The sequence below is a fragment of the Poecilia reticulata genome, chromosome 19, assembly GCF_904066995.2.
Source record: "Poecilia reticulata chromosome 19, P_reticulata-male-v2, whole genome shotgun sequence".
NCBI classification, from domain to species: domain Eukaryota; kingdom Metazoa; phylum Chordata; class Actinopteri; order Cyprinodontiformes; family Poeciliidae; genus Poecilia; species Poecilia reticulata.
Genome location: NC_088848.1, coordinates 22511570 through 22535079, shown reverse-complemented (window position 1 = coordinate 22535079; position 23510 = coordinate 22511570). Strand labels below are relative to the sequence as shown.

Here is a 23510-nt window from a genome sequence, read left to right as displayed (position 1 = left end):
AAGTAGTTCACATAATGAGCTCAGCAGATGCACAGTTCCACCTGGTGTTTGCTAATTACTGCTGGCTAGTTTGAAGGAGCTCAGAGGAGGAGCAGCAGCTGAATGGCTGCCATGGGAGATTAAAGGATTTCTCAAACATGCATTGAAAAACCAAGGCAACACTCCAGGTATGGTTTGAGTAGGGAATAACATTATGACATGCTGCAAAGCTCAAAAGTCATTTTTACATATTGTTTTGAGTATTTGTTCCAAATTTTAATTAGCTATAAAACTGATTAGTGCATGAACAGCAACACATTCTAAGTTAGTTTTAAATTCATTACAATTGTTGTGCCCTGCTTCTTTGTTGCTTGGATACTGTACAATGTCAATAAATTTGCTAAGCAAAAGGATGAACAGATCAGTTTTTTCAGATTAAATCTGCCCTGATGCTGCAAGGTGAGCTGACCCTTCACACAGTTTGTCTAACAGAACTATTCTAACCCATAAAAAATTGTGAGGTTGAGTTGTTTGCACTTTGTTTGGTAATTACAAGCACCAATGGCTAACACCATCATGCTGCATCCTTGCACACCTGCACCAATGTTGTGACTCAGCATCCGTGTGACGGCGCCTTATTTGCCTTTCGTTGCATCAACTGAGCTTGTGAAAATGTTTATGGATCCGGCACAGGGGGTCAAGGGAAATAATATTCTTGGAAAGTCTTTTCACATCCTTCAGTAAGGCTGCATCAGCATATGAATCTTTTATGAGACGGGCTTATCAATACATCGAGCATGCAGCCAAACATACGGACGAACACCGCCTTTTACACAACAGGACATTAGTGATTTTCTGCAAAGGGATGATCTAAACAGTGAAAGAGAAAATCTAAAGGAGACAGGAATTGAGGGGGGGGGATTGAAAATGCAAGAGAGCAACAAAGGCTTTGTTTTTGGGAATACCAGAAGAGCACTTGATGCTGCCCTGCCTGGAAATCCCCCCAGAGAGTCCATGCTCTGATCAGAGCTGCTTTTGGACAGCTGAATGATGCTGCAAAGGTTTATACTCTTGGCTCCATGTAAGTCAGAGAATGAGTCCACAGAGCAATGCATCAGGGCCGCAAACCTCTATGTAAGAGAAAGTTAGGGTTAGGGAAGGATAGATGTGCTTACTGTTACTAATTACTGTAGAGTGAAAAAAGAATGTTAAAAATAGCTTTTGGAATACATTAACTTCCTTCATGCTGGCAGTACTCAATGCTGTGATTCTTCCTCTTCTGGCTGTCCTGGTGAAGAGTCCACATTTTTAAGAGGGCATGAAAGACTGTGCTTTTGGCAAGACATGGTAGAAAAAGACTTTGACAAGCGAAGGGAAAAAACACGAGGCATAGTGGGAAGAAGCTCTGACAACACTGTCTTCCTCCACTAAGCTCTTCTCCTTTCACTTCAAAACGTTATAGCATGAGACGGCGCTGTTCCTCTATGTAACATGGAGAACTAGAGACCGATTTTATGTTAAGGACTAATAAAATGAAATTTAAATGTTCATTCTATATTTTTTACTTTGCATTAAAATCCAAATAAACAGTTAAATATAATAGATTATGGGGAGCTAATGGAGACCAAATTAAATAGATAAATAAATACATGATTTAAATGTTTAAATGTTTAAATAATTTATTTAACAGACAATTAATTTATTAAATATGTAATTAAATCATTAAGATGCACACATGTTATAGCAGATAATTAATGAAATGTGATAATATTTATTTAATTTAACTTCATGGCTCTCGTTCCTGTTCTTCACCAGTAAATAATTGTATCTGTCAAACTCACCTATCAAAGACAAGGGGTGGTTCTGGGTGGGTATAGCAATGATTTGTTGTACTCCAATACATTAGCCTAATTTTTTACAAATCATGGCAGTCCTGATTTAATTTTGTCCCTTTCTTAATAGATATAACAGCAACTGTACTCTATATATTTATGTAGCAGTAGGAATAGTTGCAGTTTTTCTGCTAAAGCAATGCAAACTTCATTCATTATATACATTTAAATTTTTCTATCAATCCCATTTTACCACAGACACAGTCTTTTTACTCAACATTTTACTATTAGAATCTTACACTAGCCCATGTCTGCACTGAATATGCCACCACAATGGACAAGTAGAAGTCACAACAAAGCACAGTGTCTTTCGTTTCGTTTCTCCCAAAAATGGGTGGAGTTTGATACAAAACAACCAAAAGAAGTAATTTATAAAATCGGAAAATAGACATTATACAAAAAGTATAAACCACACACTGTAGCTTATGTCCGCTTAGCTAATAAGCAAACTAAATAATGAACACAACTGAATATCTAAACAAACATTTATTTACAACAGTTTTGCTAATAACATCACATTTGATTTTCGATTTTTTAATTCTCTAAATATGCCATTATAGCAGAGCTGCTTGGTCTGGTTTAAACAGATCAGATTTGGAGCAGGTGTGAAAGCTTATAGGAGCTCAGGTGGAGATCAGGCAGCAGAACTCTGTGTGTGTTTGTGTGAGTATGCATATATTGATTGATATATTTAACTTGACTTGTATATGTGCTTGAACTCCTCTGTTCATTGATTTTTTGCAAATAGTTTCAGACACTAAAGCATCCCAATGAGTAATGAGTAATTTTGCTAATGCAAAAAGCAAAAGAAAGGAAAACCATTCCATCCCTGGAATCAATTTTCCAGTTCACGCAGACACACATAACAACACACACTCTGACAGCGGCTTTAGATTCACTAATTAACCTAACCTGCTTGTTTTCAGACTGTGGGAGGAAAGTGAATTACCAGGAGAAAACCCACGGATGCAAGGAGAGAACATGCAAACTCCACACAAAAAAGTCCACACAGCCCAGATTTCAACTGGAAAAGGTTGTGTGTACTATCTTGTTATAATTTAGCAGTTTTCCATAACATGTCTGTTAGATTCATGCTATTTGCCAAAACAACACAATGTCTGCAAGCAAGAGATCAGAGAAAACGAGACAGAGCATATGTGCATATTGTGTTAGCATCCTGGTTTCTTCATCTATGCAAAGTTTGAGCTTCAAATGTCAAATTCTTCAACGTGTTTAGATTTGATTTAAAAAAGACATTTCCGACTGCAGAGAAAAGCTCCAAAAATGCTTTGACTTCTTGTTTCAAAATCATACCAGCCCACAGTCATTCAAACTATCAGTGCACCTACAAATCTACCAGTGGAAAATTACATACTATCCAGATTCAATTTTCAAGATTTTTTATGTCATTTTTAGACATTATAGATCATTGAGTAAACAACATATGCCTGGCAGTTTTTCACCAGCGATCTCAAACCACAATGCTGAAGCCAAATTAATATCCAGCTTTGTGGTAAAGAGCTATTTCAGGGAGCTGTGTTTTTTGGCAAGCGGGTAAATTTAGAAAAATCTGGAGAGGATTAGCTTTGATTAACAGCAGATGCTTTAAATCCTGGTCTTTGGGTTTGGGGTTAATGAAATCTCCCTACATAAAAGATTTTGAGCAGAAAACCTGGATAAGGTTACTGCTCTTACTTTCCATCCACCATTACACCAGGTGAAAATAAAAGAGCAGACATGAATTTAAGACTATGACAACAAAATGAAGCCAGGATAGGAAAATGGAAATGTGATTGCAATTGATGAGCTAAAGATGGTTACAGCAAGATGACATTTGAATTTCAAATTTGGATGTGAAATGCTTCACCTCGGCAGCAACCTTTTCACATTTCGTTTTATAACAAAGTAACTTCAAACGTGTTTTATCTGGATTTTATGTGTCAGGCCGACAGAAAGATGCACTGTTTTATTGTCTTTTTTTGTTTTTAGAAGTTAAAGACATAAAAGTTTCATGCACTTTTTATTCAGCTTTACTACGTGATGTCCTCAGAGGTTTGTTGGAGAAGTTTGGAGAGCAAACAGGATTGAGCAGACCAAAAGAACACAGCAGACCGGTCAGTGACAAGAACACCATTATTGAAAAAAGCCAGAACGAGTCGTGCTTTCGGGTCACCATGAACCATGGAGGGGACATAGAGAATAAGGTTCTCTGGTCAGATGGGATCAAAACTAAAACATGCTAAATTCTAAGTCAAACGGAAAACTTTTACTGGACATCCCCTTAAACACATCATCCCCGACAGTGAAACACAGTGGCAGCTTCATAATTTAGGAATATGTTTCTTCAGCAGGGAAAGGGAAGCTGGTAACATGTAGTGTGAGGACAGTTGGAGATAAATACAAAACAATATTGGAAGAAAGCTTGTTTCCTTTCAGTCAGTATATTAAAAGTATGCCTACCTGAAGTCGGCCTTTTAACTAGAATGTTAAGACAAATCTTAATAGGGCACCCCATGAGATCCTTCCAGAAGGATATGTGCATGCGTGCGTGCGTGCGTGCATGATTGTTTGTCCTGTGTGTCTCTGTGTTGCCCTGCGATGGGCTGGCGACCTGCCCAGGGTGAATCCGCCTCTCGCCTGTTGACCACTGCACCCCACTTAATCCCAGTACGGATCAAGGTGTAAGAAAATGGATGGTTGGACAAGTCATGCCAGGACTTCCCATTTTTTGAAGCTTATTGTCAGAGCAGAAATATTACTCTTTTTGTAAGTTTCCCTTTTTGATTTATTACAAATCGTCCATCTCTGCTTGGAACGTATGCATGGAAAGGGAAGTCTCCTGTTTCATATTGTGGTGCAGTTCATGGCAGGTGTTTAGTGCAAAAGGCCATTGTGCAGAAGAGCGCCTCCGCCTTGGGACCTGATTATGGTTCTGCAGCCACAGTGTGACACGTCTTTTGAGCCTCTGGAGTCTGTTAATATAAATGTATTTCTTACAAGACTGTGTTTCTTCTGGCTCTGTGTTCTGCAAGACACACAGGAAGTAGCCAGGCGCTGCCTGTTCACAGGTTCTGTACCAGGTTTGGCCTCAAAAGCAACATTACGCCCTAATGCAGCATGCACCCCTACGTGTTATCATATAGAAGCCTTTCATTCAACAGCACCACTCTCTTTTGAAGCTCTTTCTTCTCCAGCTGTTCAAGTGCTTTGTGAACCCACTATAGGGGGAAACCTGATCTAAGCAGAGTCTCTCTCACTGACTCATGGAGGCCATTTTCCTTGCATATGCCAATAAAGGTTTGGACATGCCTGATGACGTGCATGCGTACTTCTCTGGGCTTTGCTTCACATATTTCAGTGGAGGATCCATGTTCTGCAGTCAACTGGGCTTTACCCAGCACATTTGTTAAATTTGTCTCTGTGAATATGACAACAGGTGACATCAGTCCTTGACTGTTAGCTCAGCCAAAGCATACAGGGACAAAAATGTATGTGAAACAAATTTAGAAAACAATCATTTCCCTACATTTCAAAATTAAGTCCTGCTTTGTAATAGTCTATCATATAAAACGTCAAATAATTTTAGCTAGAGCTCAGAAAATTAATGCATCAATTTTGATTAATTAATAACATAGATTTTAAGATGTTCACATTTTTAACAGATGAATCGATTTGTACCCTTTCTCATACAAGAGTCCCAAGTTGGAACCTCTGTACAATGTTTCTGGTATCCCCATAAATCTGATGTGCAAGCGACATACGCTAACAACAGTGATGGACGACAAAGCCGAAGTCTTGGCCGAACTCTTAATTTTTGCTTCAAAAAAACGATCTGATTGGACGCTAGAGAAGCCTTTTTTTGTGTGCAGGTTATGCAGGTTTCATTGAAGCTATGAAATAGAACAGACGTCCCCAACACTAATGTCAGCGTCCACAGTCCACAGTTCTAAAGAAGTTCCCTGAATGATGTGGAGGTACTGACACACTGGGAAGCTGAGTGGACATTTTGAAATAACCTGTTTAGATGGCTGAATAATCTAAACAGATGGAAAGCAACAAATGTATTTGCTATTGAGCTTCTTATTCAAAAATTTAGCAGGAAAAATGGTTTTTGAATTGAAAATGTATTTAGATTAAAATGCAACTAATTCATTTCAGACCATGAAATTATCTCAGTTATCTAGTTCCACCACTAGTTTTAACTTAAACAAGCAGAATGCAAAGGGTGTGAATTATTGTCCAAGAACCGGAGATGCAGAGAATCCAATGACTTATTCATCAATGTATGTGTACCAATAAAGTCCAAAGGGTTACTCACCACCGGGCTCTCCATGATGCCTTTGAGGAAGATGAGATCAAGGTCATTAGCCGTCGTTGAACTGGTGCTGTCGCTCAACGTGTCCAGAGCCTGATGCATGGCTATAAAGCAAAGAAAAAAGAGACAATAAAAACTATTTCATTTAACAGTTTTAGCTCCCCCCAACAGTCAGGTGTGAAAAATGGAGAGACAAGCTTGCCTGAAAGAGAGAATAGAAAAAGTAAAGAGAGAGAGAGAGAGAGAGAGAGAGAGAGAGAACATTTCCAGTAGTGGGACATGTACAGACTGAACGATGGATGGGGTGAGAACGGAGGACAGGGAGGCAGGATGGGAACTGCCTCACTTCCTTTCCCAAGCAATTTTATCCCTGTCAGTCATTCTGCACATAAGTCTGTCAGACGAGACAGTATCTTTCTCCCACAACTCCCAACTTCCTACGCACATGTTCTTACATCCACACACATACACAAACACATACACAAACACACACGCACGCACACACGCACACGCATGCACACGCACGCACACGCATGCACACACACACACACACACACGCACACACACACCCCCACATACACACACACACACACACACACCATTATAGCAACACAGCTGCTAAGGTTGCTGACAGAACAAACATTTTGACATTTGTCAGTTTCCAGACGTCCCTTAATCCCAACCATACATTTCAGGAAGTTGGATAAGACTTCATGGTAATATCTCATATGTGTCTGCTATTTAATTGTGACATCCTCTTTCTGCCTCTGCGATGAGGCTGACTTAAAAGACATGCACACATGCACCTCTCCCTCAAAGATGCGAAATCAAACTGAACTCATTACTCAGAGGGACAACCAATCAATGGGCACAAACAAGATGATGTCAACAACTCGATGAGGGTCGGTGAGAGTTTGATGCCGCTCTCCAGACTCAGAATATGACTCATTAAGGTACCTGACATCACCTACTGCTGGGGAATTAATCAAAGCAGACCTGACAGTAGGACACGTGGGTGTTTTTATTAATAGGGGCCATTTGTCTAAAATAATTTACATAACAGACTGCGGATTCTGTGTTGTCGACATTAAAAATACAGCAGCGGTTCTTAATGTTTGTGACAGAAACAGACAGAAAGAGGTGAAACAATGAAATTCATGGCTCTTATCTACTTGAAGAGCTGTAGGTTGTAGGTAGCGGATCCATAACAGCAACCAGATAGAAATTTGGAGAATCAGGGGGAATGTTAATAAGCAAATCACTCCTCAGAGGAACTCTGTTAGAAAGATAAAAGGGACTGAACTGGATTATAGAGAACATGGAGACTGGTAAAAACTCTGAATCCCAGAATGCACTGCATTAACCCATTTAAATGGGTCAATGATTTTGTTCACTCTACAGAGAACATTTTAAAAATTGGAGGGTTAAGGATCAATCACTAAGGTAAACAGTGGAGTAGGCTTAAAACACATTACAGTGGAATATCACCTGCATAAAAGTGATAAGAAATGTAATTTAAAAAATGAACAAAGCCAGCTAAAGGGAGCATGTTACAGCCAAAAATAATGGGACAAGAACGCATCCCTGTGGAACCCCACAGGTTAGAGCAGTAATCTCACAGGTAAACTTGTTTACAAAAACAAAAAAAATGTCTTCCCTGATAAATATGAAAGAAACCGAAGTAGCTTAAAACCAGAGATACCAGCTAAAACCCTCCGTCTATTCAGTAACATTCAGTAGTCACAGGAATCAGAGGCTGCACTGAGATCAGGTATGATTATTATTAACTGTTCCCTGCCTCAGAAGATTTTAAAAGACAAATGTAAACCTTCAGAGAAGCTAATTTAGTGGAGTTCAGTTTCTGAAAGTCAGACTGAAAATGGTTCAGATCTGTAGCTTAGTAGAAATCTGAAAATTAGAAATTACATTAGAAATGTACACATCATTTTATAATAACTTACTAAGAAACAGCAGTTTTGACATCAACCAATAATTAGCACTAAAGCCAGAATCACGATTGGACTCCTTTAGTAACGGTTTTACGTCAGCATGTTTAAAATAAGATGGAAAGCAACCTTGTCTCAGTGAGCTGTTAATGATTGACAACAATGAAGGACTTAGTGAGACAGACAAGACGGAGGGAGGTGACATCTAGAAGGAGCACGACGAGGGTTTCATTTTACCAATAAGTGTAGCCAAGTCAATTAATATGAAAGCTAGACCGAGGAGGGACCTCAACAACTGCCAAGAAAAAACAGAGCCGTTAAGAGCAGACGGGTATTACACGTCAATGTCAAACTAATTCATCAAATCTGGAGCCAGACATGAACTTGTTTAGGGAAAGAGCAGGGAGTAAAACCCATCCTACACCTGAGTATGAGCAGAGCAGTTCATTCACTATTTAGAAAGATTATTAAGAGTAAAGACCGACCTATAATAGTGTATTAAGAGCTTCTGCTTGAATTAAGCACACTGTGCATCAAAGGAAGCATAACCATGCATGTTAAAACTTCCCTAAAGGTCTAAGTATCAAATTGAAACTTTTTGTTCTTTTACAGAACCTTCCTCTTTAACATTCAGGTGGAAGACTTCATCTTGTATCTCAAGTTGTGAAAGGAACCCTTTTATTCATAAAGAGGCTGAGCAGCATGAGTCAAAAGTATTTATCTTTCTTCTGTTCATGCGCCTTATCAGCCCTCCCAAGGCCGCTTTTCTTAACGACATACTCTGGGGTTTTTTCCATCTATTTTGCCTTTACAGGTGTGCTGAAAGTAATTTTTCACTTGGCTGGATCTAAATTGCTTATACTGTTCGCAGGAATTTGATACTATATAAGGAGTTTCGTTCAGCAGGTGGAGGGATTAAGCACGCACAAAGGCGACCCAGGTGTGTGGGCAGAATGTACCTACATAAGCGTCAGGGGTTCCGCAAAACTGTGGACGTTTAAGGAGATCTTACCACAAGTTTTAAGACACTAGAACAAGAAGTCAGCAGTAAGGTATTTGTGTAAAACTCAAATCCTTTCAATATGGCATTTAAAATAAAGATCACAAGAATCTCTTCAGCAAGGCCTAACAACAGGAAACCCAAATGAAGCTACTTCAGTAGGTGAAAGGCTCGCCTGAGTGCCTCTTCATCCCAAAGGGAGGGTTACAATTAAACTCAAAGTAAAGGAGACGGTGGAACAACCTGACCCGTTAGCGTTTGTAGTTAGATCACAGCAAGGAACACAAACCCCTCAGCCGACACTTAGCAAAGGTTGCTAAGGAGCGGCGGTTAGATAAACAGAGAGGAGATGCTCAGAGGAACCTGGGGGGCAGGGACATGGAGGAAGGGATGTGGGAGAAGTGGCTGTGTTGTTGTTCCTCCATGTCCAATCCTCAGGGGAGTATTAGACATAGCAGAGCGCAGTCTGCAGCTGGCCCTCTCTGCTCCCCATCATTGGGCTGACGCAACATCCTGCTCTACTGAACTTCTAATAAACACGTTGGTTTAAAGTGCAAAGAAATCCTCTAAAAAATGATGGTTTGTTCAGAAGTGACATCTAAAATATGTCTAAATTTGACCAAAAAAGGAGTATTAACTTCTTACTCCTCAAAAACAAAACTGAAGTAATTATCTTTGGACTAAAAGAGGAACGATCAAGTCAGCACGCAGCTTCACTAGATGTGTTTCTGTTGACCGCATAATTACACAATTTGAGAGTTTGAAAATAAATTTGCTTAATGGAAATACGGCCATTTCCCAAAAGTGTTTTTTTGATATAATGGTTTTGGCACTAGGACGAGGTGGTTTTCGAATCTGGTTTATTTTGCAAGACAGCAGTGGTACCACTTTTTTCACATCACGCGAGTCACATGACCAACAACCCGATGTTGCAACTGCCGCAAACCACGAAGAAGAAAATGACAGGAAGTGGAAGGAACAAACTTATTCACATATGATTTTAACTGTGTTTCTTAGTTAATGGAAACACCGCAATTGTAAAATTATGTTTTATCAATTTTAGTGGAATACTGATAAAGTTTTGTACACATCTGAAATGGAAACACACCTAGTTATTACAGCTAGAAATTAGTGATAAGGCCAGAAATCTTGCTGTAGTAATTGACTCAGGTCTGAACTTTCAGAATGGCATAAAGACAGTTACAAAGTCAGCCTTCCATCACCTGAAGAACATTTCCTTCACTTAACTTGACTAGTTGCCAGTTTACAACATCAAGGTTTTAAAATTAAGCAGACAAAGACCAAAGCCAACAGGGCCCCTCAAATCCTCCCAACTGCAACTTTTAGATGTGTCCCTAGTCCAACCTGAATCATATGACTGAACCACCTGCTCATTAGCACAGTCCTGCTAATGACATCATTAATCGGTTCAGATGTGCTCAAGCAGAGACACATCTCAAAGTTGCAGGACATTGGCCCTCTGGACCTGGATTTGAAAACCCCTGATCTAGAGTTCTAAACATTATGCTCACAACATTCTGAGAGATGGAGGGTTTTCTAGCAGGATCCAAAGATGTTTTGAACTGTTTTGAGCAACAAAAAAAAAAAAAAAAAAGGACCTTCAAAATATTTATTATTTTCTACTAAGAAATTCAGTCATGAATCATTCATTATCTAATATTTTGCAGCCTCCCTTTACTCAAAACGCAGTGGGAAGGATCTTCAGGGACACCTGAATGGCCTGACAGTAAGTTCAAAACTCTTCTAATTTAAAAGTCTGCAAACCTAACCTTTGGGGGAGATAAAACAACATTTTATGGTTTTTGGGACAGTTCAACTTTCCGATAAAAAAAAAACAGGTGCGAATTATAGATTTATTTTTAGCCTGAAAACAAAAATTTTCCTCAATGTTGGAGGCAGAAACTATATTTTTATGGTTAAAGATGATTTGTGAAGGACTTTTGTGAAGGACCAAAAACATGACTTCCTCTTAATGTGAAGTGCCCCAAAATAAATGTCTTAAGCCTTAAAAGACAGGAGTGTTTGATTCTTAGTGGAAACATTTAGTACCCAGAATTTATAACCTATCAGTAAATGGGGGGGGGGGGGGGGGGGGGACAACAAAAAGGTTTCTGATTTGCATATAAGTGAGAATTTATCAATGAGACGTTTAATTTTACTTTCTCATTCACAACTGGATAAAATACTGTAGTTAAAAATGTCAGCTTCAGGCAGTGAAAACACATTACTGAAGTTATTTTTTGTCCCCTGAAATACTCCCTGCTGATGTTACTGCACTCTTAGCTCACTGACGCGCTATTAAACTGTCAGTTGAGTATATTGAGTTTATCCTTGGGGGGAGAAAAAAAAAGTACCTGAAAAAGACACCTCTTCAATGCATTATTAAACCCTTCAAACTCGCTCCTTCGGTCCTCAGCTCTACAGCAAATTATAATTGCTATAACTCCCTTAAGGAGCAAAAGATAACATCTTCAAAGTGTTCAGACTGCATACTGATATAAACGACGGACCCGGCTCAGTTTGGTGATACAGGTAACGGGAGTTACAGTCTGTTCCGCTGTGGCGTGTTCTAGACTTATTAAGTTCTGACTGTGGAATATGATGACTTTTTATTCCACAGGAAAGGGGATTTTCTTTTCCCCGACCTGATGCATCTGCAGAGCGTAACCTGCCTTCTTTATGAATTCAGAGGACGTTTCTCTGGCGTATAGAGGACTCAGAATGCATGGAATGAAATGGATCCTGCTCTGTTGTGTGTGAGTAATGTTAAATCTTCTTGCAGCTCATCCACATGAGTTAGGAAGCTGCTGTTTGAAGTGTGTGTGGGCTTGTGTAGTGTGCAGCGCACAGTGCTTCACTGGCCTGGTCTGTGTGTTTTAGAGCTACTTGTACAGGCTTGACTTTTAAGCTCATCTGCTCAGCGTGAACAAGGCCAACCAAAGCTTTTTGAGAACTAAAATGTTCATTCAATTACCTGCGTTTATTTTTAGACAGACGCAGCGTTAAGATGTGCTGAAAACGTGTCCATGTCGATTTTTATCGCATGACAACCAGCGATGTATTCGACTTGAAGAGTGCAACAGTGGTAGAAAAATTAAACATTTTTAAGGAGCAGTATTATGTGTTTTCCAGCCACAACTATGTTAACTTCAGGTGTTATAAAAAGGCACATTATATTTATATTTAGAAGAAGTCTTACTTTGTAATTTAACGCCTTGAAATTGTGTCTCTGTTTCTTTAAGAAGCTCCTGCTCTTTCCGAGACTCCGCCTTCAGGAAGTCAACACTACATGGCTCCTCTATTAACCCTTTTTTTACCAGCGTTCCATTAAGAAGCCATGAACGAGACATAGAAAACTTTTCCACTTTAAATTAAACTGGTAGAAAAACTAACACCTCACATTAACCCCAACAGTGGCTACACACCATTGTTCTAGTAATAGGGAGATCAAATGTGAAACTGCACAGTGGCGCAGTTGGTAGAGCTGTTGCCTTGCAGCAAGAAGGTTCTGGGTTCGATTCCCGGCCCCGGGTCTTTCTGCATGGAGTTTGCATGTTCTCCCTGAGCATGTGTGCATGCGTGGGTTCTCTCAGGGTTCTCCGGCTTCCTCCCACAGTCCAAAAACATGACCATTAGGTTAATTCTCTATAAATTCTCCCTAGGTGTGAGTGTGTGTGCATGGTTGTTTGTCCTGTCTATCTCTGTGTTGCCCTGCAACAGACTGGCGACCTGTCCAGGGTGACCCCGCCTCTCGCCCGGAGCGATAGCTAGAGATAGGCACCTGCAACCTTCCCGACACCAATAAGGGAAAAGGGTGTAAAGAAAATGGATGGATGTGAAACCTTTGGCCTAAATGCAAAATACCAAAGCTAACACTGCACACATCACCTTGAGCACATCATGCCTCCTGTGAACCACAGTGGTGTCAAATAATGGGAATGGAGCTGCAGTAAGAGGTGCAAATTATTTCAGACTGTGGTGGAGATTCACCTTCCAGCAGGACAATAAACCTTGAATTAACAGAAAGAGTGTCAGTGATAGACTGGTCCAGTCAAAGTAAATCAACTGAGAATCTGTGGCTACACTTGAACCTTGATTTTCACAGATGGTCTTTGTCCAATCTGACTGAGGTTGCGCTAAACTGGAAGGAAAAATTGGCGAGATCTGCAAGCTGGTAGAAACATTCTGCTGGTTCAACATAATATGTATTGTAATGCATTTTCTAATTTCCAGATTTTATTTGTAGAACAAAAAGAATATTAAACTTATCCTTTTTTCTTCCAATTCACAATTATGCTCTTTATTGTGTTGGGTTATCACATAAATCCACGTCCACGCTGCCAACAATGTGATCTTGACTTCCTTTCCTACCAGTCAATAGGTTTATGCCTGAACCTCAGTTCTAAGGTTTGGTCCAAGCTCAAGCTGCATGATGCAGAATGCCAAGAGGCTCCAAGGCACAACCCATTTATAACCATTAAAATTCCTTTTTTTCATGGTTTGGTCATTTTTGACCTTCTAAATCTGCAGCATGTATCACCATACACGCATTCCTCTTCCTGGTGGAAAGATTTTCATAGGTCAGGACAACTGTGGCATAAAAATAAAGGTGGGTTCATTGCTGCCTTTTGACATTAAAGTCTGTTTGCATCCAAAGAGCAACTCAAACCAATTTGCTTTCCAAGGAGAACACAAGGTGTTTTTCCCTCTGCTTGGATCAGCTGGGTGAGCACAAAGACAGAGGAAATATGGCATACAGTTATGCTCTACATCTCTCTGTCAGTAAAAATGCAGAAATATTAAAATTTAATTGATTCGTTTTTTTAATCATACATTTATTCTTTTTTTTTTCTTATCATAGACTTTAATCCGTTTTTTAATCATTGTTATAATATACAAGTTAAAACGACTTACTGAAGCAGACACTGCTACTAATATTTATAGCCTGATACTCATTTTCCCTGATAAGAAATTTGACCCAATTTTCTCCATTGTTTAATGTCTAATACAATATCCTTTGTTTCCAATTTGTTGAGGATTTTGACCTCTGTTGCAGGATTTTCTTAATTGACCACTACAGGGCTTCGGCCAGAAAGCACGCTGGTCAGCAGGTGTTTAAAGAGGTTTACTGAAGAATTATGTCAACAGTGCAAATAAATTGAAGCAGTTTCTGAAAATACAGAAATAATAAATAAAGGTTCAAAATTACTATTGCAAAAAATTTAAATATAACAATTTACAAGTAAAAAATGATGAAAAACAATGAATCAATCTAGCTGTAACTGATCAATGATTAAATGCTAGATAGTTTTAATAAAAATCAACCACATTAAGAATAAAACACATTAACAAAACTATAGAAATATACCAGCAGCTAAACAACTCTGTCAGTAGTGAAAATTAGCATCCACCTATTCATGTCACATGACTAACACCACTACTCACATCATCAATGACTGCATCGGTCTCAACCGTAAATAGAAAACAGACCAGCTGACGAACGTCAAGAAGAAGAAAATAAACGGAACAAACCTCCTTCAAAATAAAAGGAAGCACTTCAAAATAAAAGCATAGACATGAGACATCAAACTACTTGGAGAATTCATAACACAATGCATATGCATTTATGGGAGATTTAGATATGAACATTTGGCCAAACTGACCCAATAACCTTGTTCATTTGTTCAACCAAAGCCCTGAGGTTTGAGGTAAAGCTGAAGTTGTGATATTTTACACATGAGTTATCCAGGCAATGGCAGAAGCAAAAAGCTTTTCACGTTTAGTCCTGGAGCCAACTTAAACTTTTTTGTATCTGGCGAGACTTGCATTTCCATTAAAGTCACCTCTGGAGACGTGACTTGGCTCATCTGTTGACATTTGGCAGTCTAATCACATCTCATCTGTATGGTAGTAGAAATGCAGGTTAAGGTCTGCCAAGTTTATCCGCTGAAGTGGCTGGTATGAGGCAGCCATTATGACTTTAACTCTGGAAACACACGGATCCGATATTAATATCTGTATCGGTTCCAATATTGAAAATAATCCTAGATGCCATAAGGGCAGATCTATTCAGTCTAATTCTTTGTGCCTTGAGGAACGTCATGCTTTATTTATTTTACATTTTGTTTAGAATCATTAATTGCACTTTCTGAACCATTTGAAAGAAGGTTGGGTGCAGTTTTACTTTTACATGTTTGGCCAACCATGTTTGAAAAACCTGTTATTTTAGTCCATTTTTATGATAATTTATTTTTCATTGTATGACTGAACAAATTAACGTTGTTTTAACACATTTGACCAAACCTGTGAAGCTATTGGTGTATTCAAGTGTGCTGTACTGGTGCAGAGTTAACAAATAAATTTGGAATTCGGTACATGTACGTCTGTGTTTAAAAAATGTAAATTCTGCACTGTTTTTCTGTATCGGATCGGTATCTGCCGGCACTAAAACTGATATCAGTATCAGTATGGGAAGTGAAAAAAGTGGATCAGTACGTCCCTATATGACTCTACATACGTTTTCCATCCAGCTGTGAATGAAAGATTAAGTTGAGATCATTGAAGCGCCTTATCAGACACCCTGAGCCAGAACCAAATTGAATTGTTGAGACCCCAACGATTATTTTAGACAGTCTAATCCTACCAGGACAGTGCACTCAACGATCCATCATCTTCTGCTTGGACGCTGCTTCACTAGCCTTCAAACGGTTTCTCTTACAGCTTGAGGCTTTTGGGAGCAGAAAGGCAGAGCAGGATGTGAAGTTTGGGAGTTTGACACTTTCAGGCTTCTCTGATCCGAACACTTGTGCATTTGAAGGATCTCCGTCTTTACTCACTGTGAATGTGCAATGCAGCAAAGGTCTGCTCTACACGGTCTCCAACCAACAGGAGCACACACACACACACACATGCACATGCCCTCACCCTGAACTGGTAGACAGACTGCTTTGACAGAAAATGTGATTCATCATGGCTGTCACCGCCGTCCTGTCAGGCTACATTAGAGAGCAGAGGATACGTTGCAACGCCACGCATTATGTGACACATAGTGGGCTTGGCAAGTGATGTGATAAAGCTTGTAGCCTTGTCTCATTGAACATGACACCATAAACTAGTTGTTTTTGTTTCTAATCCCCTCAGCTGGCGTCCTGGGGTATTTGCGTTCATGACTCGACAGAGCGGGACCAAAGCAACGGCGTTTAAAAAAAAAATACTGTTGCAAGAAATGCAATATTATTTATTATTGATGAAATCCATTAATTATTTATGAAAGTATGGGGGTTCCCATGGTGGAAAAGCAAACATTATCCAGTCATTATTATTCAGTACAACAAACACAGAATTATCTCTAACAGGATCTGCCATGTTGTTTGTTTCGTTCTCCATACTTTACTTCTCTAAAGAACTTCTTATCTCACAAGCTTTGTTTCCATTTCAAATCGATATTCTGCTAATGTCGAAAAAACAATTTCGCAATTGCGGTGTTTCCATTAAATAGGAAATTAAATTATAATCACACGTGAATACGTTTGTTCACGTCATAGCTCTTTAAAAATTATGGCAGACGGATGTAAACAGTTACATGCTTCTCATTATCTTTTTGTCATTCCCATCAGTAGTAACGTCCAACTTCTGATCACGACTGATGAAAAAGAGTGTTCCCACTGCAAAATATTCCTATTTTGATACAAATGAAAAACCACCTCATCTAAGCATGAAAACGTTTTAGCAAGAAACAGGATTTTTCAAAATCGCTGTTTCCATTAAGCAAATTAATTTTTGTAATTTTATGGCTAATGGAAACACAGCTATTGATTTTCCACTAGATAATTAGGCATGAATAATATTCTATAATTGTAAGGTCCACTGGCGTCCTTCTCTCTACATAACTCTTCCAGTTCAACAGATGAAACTGCAGCATTCCCAGACCAGCCATTCCAGTCAGACACCAGTGGGACAGAAAATCTTTCACATATTTATGAATATTTTGGATTCAGAGCTCAAATTTTATCTTTACGTATTCTCTATAAAAAGATTTAATTTCCCTTTGGGATTAAAAAAGGATTTTTGAATTTTGTTTGTAGATAAAAACCTAAAAATGACTAGTTTCCTCTTTAGAGATACAAAAGAGTGTATAAAAGACAAAATTGTCTTGACATGGTAACCTGGAGTAAAAATAGAGTAGTTTCTCTCTATTTACACAAAAAAAACGTTCAGAAATGCTGAGAGAAATGTTCAGGCCTTCATATGTAAGCAAACCGTCTCTTGCACAGCGCAGACAAAAAATGTGTAGGAGTATCAATCTTAACGCTCAGCTATGATATCATAATCATAACCGCAGAGTCGCTGTAGTTGGTTTGGATCGAGGCTGGTCTGCGAAGCCATCAGAAGCGAACTACCACTATTTTTGGTTCTGCGTTCAACAGATTTTAAACTATGTGAAGGGTATTGAGTTTTAAAAACTAACATTGTTCTACATTTAGTTTCGGAGCTGTCCCTATTTCTTAAAATCCTTTTGATATCAGAAGAAGTGCCGTCAGTTTTCTCCAGATGTATGAATCATAGAGTCTTCCAGGATTGCACCCTCCCAAACATGTTGCTGCAAGTTCAAACATCCAGTTTTAAAAATAGCTGCAAGCTCCGGCCATGTGGAGACCCCCGGCCCATAGTATTGTTGAAAATCCAACATGAATAAGTCATATTGTTTGCTGTGTTTGGTGCAATTTGGACTTTCTATATGCAAGTTATACAGTTTTGAAAGTTTTGGCGTGTAGGTGTAGGCACGCCCCTAGACATGCACAAAAACTCAAGATTTTATTACTTTAATCCCCCGTCACTTTTCCTGAGTAATGACCAAAGATGAAGCCAATGGCTCGATGTCCATAGGAGAAGTTTGTTAAAGTTCAAGGTGAGTACATGTGAAAACTTGCAAAAAAAAAATGACCTTTTGATCCTGTACATTTTAGGACATACATGTTTTTTCTTCATTTGGGAGAAATCTATGCAATTGCAGATCTGTACAAAGTAGGATTTGTCCTGTCTCAATTTAGGGGCGACTGTAGAGATGTTTGGCCACGCCCACTTTTGCTTCCATTAAAGGGGCAGTATTATGTGTTTTCCAGCAAAACAGTGTCTCGTTAAGTAACTACATTACCTTCAGTTATTATAAAAATGCTTTGTATATCAAACATGACTTAATTTTTTTTTTTTTTTTTTTTACTTAATGCCTTAAAATTGGCCGTGTGCCTCTTCAAAAGCAGACGATAGTGTAGTTTCTTTCTGAAACTCCACCTTCAGGAAGTCGTCACAACATGGCTCCTCTATTAACCTTTTAACAGTGTTTTTACCAGCATTTCACTGAGACGTAGCTTCTATTATTAGCTCAGCAGATGCACAGATCCACAAGATGCTTGCTAATTGCTGCTGGATAGTCTGCAGAGGGAGGACTGAGCTGTGACGCGGAAACTTGGAGGCTTGGAAATTGCAGCTTTGTCCTTGAAGGCGGGTCTAGGTTTGCCCAGGCATTTTACACATCTGAATGGTTGCCACGGGAGATTGAAGTATTTCTCCAACATGCATGAAAGAATCAAAGTAACACTCCAGGTATGTTTCTGATTGAGAAACCCATTAAGTGCCCATATGTGGCGATAGCAGTGGGCGTTTCTGATGAGGTAATAACAAAATAACACGATGTAAAGCTCAAAAAAGTTAATTTGTACATAACACTGTCTCTTTAATATCTGTTATAGATAGCACCATTGTAGCTGTAGTAAGTCATGTTTTGTACTTTGTATTGGCTGCAGTTGGAATAATTCAGTTCAAAATAAAATCAGATAGATCATGTTCTACAGTTTTTAGTTTGATGCATTTTTTTTCTCAAGTTTATGACAGTAAGAATTTCATACCTGCCCCAGCTCTGATTCTGATACCAGTCCTATGACGCCTCAATAAGGTAGAAGAGGGTTTCTTTTCCATCCACCTTCCTGTTTACAGCATGCTGTACACACACCGCCACCGGTTCCAACCTGTCTACACTCATCTTCATCTCAGCACTACATCAGAGCAGGTGCTAGGCAAATTTAAAACAACTGGCCACCCAACATCAGCAGCTCCACCAGCAAGCTGCTGCCTGAATCCACTCATCCTCTTCGCTATGATCTACACCTCTGTGTAGCATTCTTCCTCTCCACTCCGTGGTGAGCCATCCAAAGATCTCTGAGCCAGCTGGTCGGTACAAGCCTGGTTCTTACCTTCCCCGCACAGCTTCACTTCTATTCCTTCCAAGGAGTTGGCTGAGTCGCCCTCCTCCAGAGAGAGCCTCCCAAATGGGCTGCCAGCCATGCTCAGTGACTCCTCTCTCACGGGACACGCACTCCCAGCAACACGCCCGATACCCGGGTAAGATCTCCCCCTTCGTCTTTCTGTCACCGATCCTCGCCTCTTCAGTCCAGAACAGATGCTCGCTCTCTCTACATCCTTCCCTACCTGCTCTCAAGATGAATGTGTAGAAGCTGCGCAAGGGCTGAGAGGCTCCTCTTCTGCATGAATGAAAAGGGACGGCGCAGGGATGGGTGAGTAAAGAGAGAGGAGGAGGAGCAGAGAAAAGGAAGCATGGTGCCTTCTAGAGGAAGAGGAAGGGAGGGAGGCAGGACAATTTTCTGTCCAGTTTTCTCTGCAGGGGTCAACTAGGGAAAAGATCCGCAGAGGATTGGGGCGAGGAGGAAGGAGGTGTAGACTGTGCATCAGCTAAGGTTCTGCATTCTAGACACTAAGAACCTGAATCACATAAAACCAATACACAGAAAATCTACTGTATCTGGCTTTTTTTTTTTACTGCCATTTGGTCTGAAGAAAACAGGATATATGGAGGTTCCTGATCCATCCATCCATTTCAGAAACTAGGAGCAAGATGGCTTCCAGGCCAGACCAAAGTTCCCCAGGCATCCTTCTCCCTAGATAATATTTCTAGTTCAACTGAGGAAACAACAGTAATCCCAAACCAGCAATCCCAGTGGGACAGAAAATCTTTCATAGCTATTTATTAATGTGTTGGATTCTGTGCTGAAAGAACTAAAGCGCCCCTATAAAATGTTTTAAAAACATGCTTTGCAGGGATTTAGATTCCGTATGAACTACTCATGATATTTTTAAAGTAGCAGAAACATGTAAAATCTACTTTGTTGAGCTTTACATCTTCCTATAATGTTATTCTCTCATCAAAAACATACTTGGCGTGTTTCCTTGATTCTTTGGAGCATGGCAACCATTCAGCTGTTGCTTGATGGGACCAAAGCTCCTCCTCAAAGCTGCCGTTTTCAAGCTTCAGAACTTCCACTTCAGAGCAGCCCTATCCTGCAGCTCCCCCACTCAGCTCCTTCAGACTAGCCAGCAGCAATTAGAATACTGTGTATCTGTTGAGCTCCACGAGGTACTTCTCAGTGCAACACTGGTAAAAACATTGTTAAAAGGTTACTAGAGGAGCCATGTTGTGATGACTTCCTGAAGGCAGAGTTTCAGAAAGAGCAGGAGTTTTTAAAGAGACAGAAGCCCAATTTTAAGGCATTAAATTTTAAAGTCAAATTTATTTTAATTCATATTTGATAAATACAGCATCTTTATAACACCTTAAGGTAACAAAGCTACTTTATTTTGCTATAAAGTGGCACTATGTGGCTGGAAAATACATAATACTGCCCCTTTAATGACTGTGTTTTTTCCTCCTAACATGATCAATTGTTCCTTCTAAATTCGTATAGATGACAAAATGGAAATGCTGACAGAAACATTGAGAAACCCGTTGAGTGCCCATATGTGGTGATAGCATTAGCAGAAGAAGTACAGCCAGGGATTGTTCCAGAACAGTTCTGATGTTCTAATACAGGTTCTCAGAAGTAGATAACAACAAAGAAAGACAAGCATACATATCCTGTAAAAACCACCCTGTTGTTATGGTTACTAACTCCCAATGCAGTAGGGCAACCGTTCTATGTCTGATTCTCTGTCTGTCTATGGCTACATTCACACGACAGGAAAATGTGACACATATTCAACTTTTTCATGGCAGTCTGAACAACCCAATTGCGACCTTTGAACTCCCCAAAAAATCAGCCTTTTGCCACTTCTAAATCCGATATGTACCAGATAGTTTTCAAAGCGCCTGTAGTATGAACGGTCATGTCACATTTCATCTGACTTTTGCGTCATTGACGTGAAGTGCATCATAATTTTGAACAGGAGAAGCCAGCAGTAAAATTGGACATAAAAATTGGCTGAAAATTACAATTCTAAATTTTTAAAAGAAGTCTGTGTTTGTGCATCACATCACAATCCCACCACTCCTGGTTTTGACTATAAAACCAAACAGACTGAAGCAAACGACATGAAACTAACCGCAACTTCCTTCTTCACAAAATGGAAGCAAAAGTGGAGTAATGTCAGATTTGAGCAGCTCTAGGATTCCTTGTTTATCTTTGGTAAAAGATCACAAGCAATATTTCCTGCTGGCGCTAGACTCAAGGATTTGTTTTGGTTGTATTTACCCAGAATGCCCTGTGCTATAGTCCCCTTGCTGCTTTTGGAACAGTTTCAGGTCCGCTTGGCATTCACATACGTATTCACACTACCAGAGTTCACTTCATCTGAACCGAGGCCAAGGTTTTCAGGTGGATTAGAGTTCGAATTTTTGGTCTGACTGCGCATTCACACCTTCCCAAACAAACTGGAATTTCTGGTCAAACGGACTGGAGTTTGATTGAAGTGGACCAAACAGGGCTGATGTGAATCCATCACAAAATAGGCTCAGATTGCTTAAAATGGTGATTTAAAATGGTGATTGCCGAGAGCAGTCAGGTTAAAAAGAAGTAATTTCTATGCACTGGTATAAAGCTCCATTGATTTGAACTGTATTACCCTTCATTTAGCACAGTAACCCTGTCAGTGGTTGGTAGATGTGTTAACAGAAGAAAAGGTAAGCTGTGGCTCCACCGAGATTGTACTGCTGAAATCATGAAAGCGCTGCATTTACCTCAGTGAATGCTGATTGGGTTCTTTTAAAGGTTCTGAGCTGCAGGCAGGAGCAGCTGAACAGACTTGATTGGACTACGGTTATTAGGAGTTTTTTAGCTGTTTGCTCCTGGGCTGACAGAAGAATTTTGTTTAAATAAAGCAAGGTTTTAAATGTGACCTTTATACACATGATAGCATCATACAAATCGACATGGTAAAATGCTAAAACACCATTTATAGTTTGGTGTCTTAAAACAAAAAAAAAGCCTTGGTCCATGTACTGTACAGTCAAGTCCAAGCTATAAGTGAAATAATTGTCAAGCTGCAGGCTGCAGGCTACCGGCACTGTTAGTATGTGACACTCCCAGAACTACTTGATAAAGAGCAAACCAGCCAAAAGGTGAAATATCCAGTGCATTAAGTGTGCTTACGCCAAAGTACAGTTAATTACAACTATGTAATAATTAATATTGATTATTTTAGTAACAGTGGGAGAAAATTGTCTGTTTTAAATAAAAACAAGTTTTTTCTACATTTAAATTTTAAGTTTGTGAATAAATACAAGTACATTAAAGGCTTTATTTAGAACTTTATTTTTTTATTTTTTGATAAAAGCATCAGAATCTCTCATCAGTTCAAACTTATTCCATGAAAATTAAACAAACTTGATCAGTGTGTCACTAGTAGTTCTATAAAAGTATAAATTTTGCCCAGTTAAAATTATATGTTGACTGGCCAAAAACTAATCCACCTGGATTTAACTCAGCAAGTAGGCACAAGTCTTCTGTTGGATAATTCCTACGTTATGGTGCTCAAATTGAGACACAGAATATGGATCACAGCTCCTTTAAGAGTCTATGGGATGTGCTAGAGAGGGCTGTGTGCAGCGGTCAGGTTCTCCCTTCATCAATACAAGATATTGGTAAAAATAAATAAATAAATATGAATGCTACACTTAATGAAAATGCACTTTGTGACACTCCAGAAGCGCATCAAAACAATGCCAGAGCGGACACGGTGTTCCCTTTTCAACGAACAGAACATTTGAACCGCTTAGTCAAACATGTCTGCGACAGACTGGCGACCTGTCCAGGGTGTACCAGGCCTCTCGCCCGGAACATTAGCTGGAGATAAGCACCAGCAACCCTCCCGACCCCACTATGGGACAAGGGTGTCAAGAAAATGGATGGATGGATGGATGGATAGTCAAACATGTTCTTCTAACCCTGCTGGAGTCACCCTACATGTCTGAACTTGCAACTTGACATACGGAAATGGAGAAATAATTTACAGTGTGTTACTAAAAATGCCAGTCATGCAGTATGAGCACTGCACTTCGTGTACAAATCAAG

General features: G+C 39.5%; 1 protein-coding gene across 3 annotated transcripts in view; it reads right to left on the bottom strand.

Annotated features, from left to right (window-relative positions):
• mpp2b (MAGUK p55 scaffold protein 2b) overlaps positions 1-23510 on the bottom strand; it is a 57488-nt gene that overhangs the window by 15017 nt on the left and 18961 nt on the right. For 2 of the 3 annotated variants that reach the window (XM_081600488.1, XM_081600489.1), the window contains exon 3: positions 6190-6290. In XM_081600488.1, coding sequence (XP_081456614.1) covers positions 6190-6290 — 101 coding nt within the window. Of the gene's footprint in view, positions 1-6189; positions 6291-19403; positions 19689-23510 lie in introns of those variants that run through there. The other variant, XM_081600487.1, reaches the window with a different exon arrangement.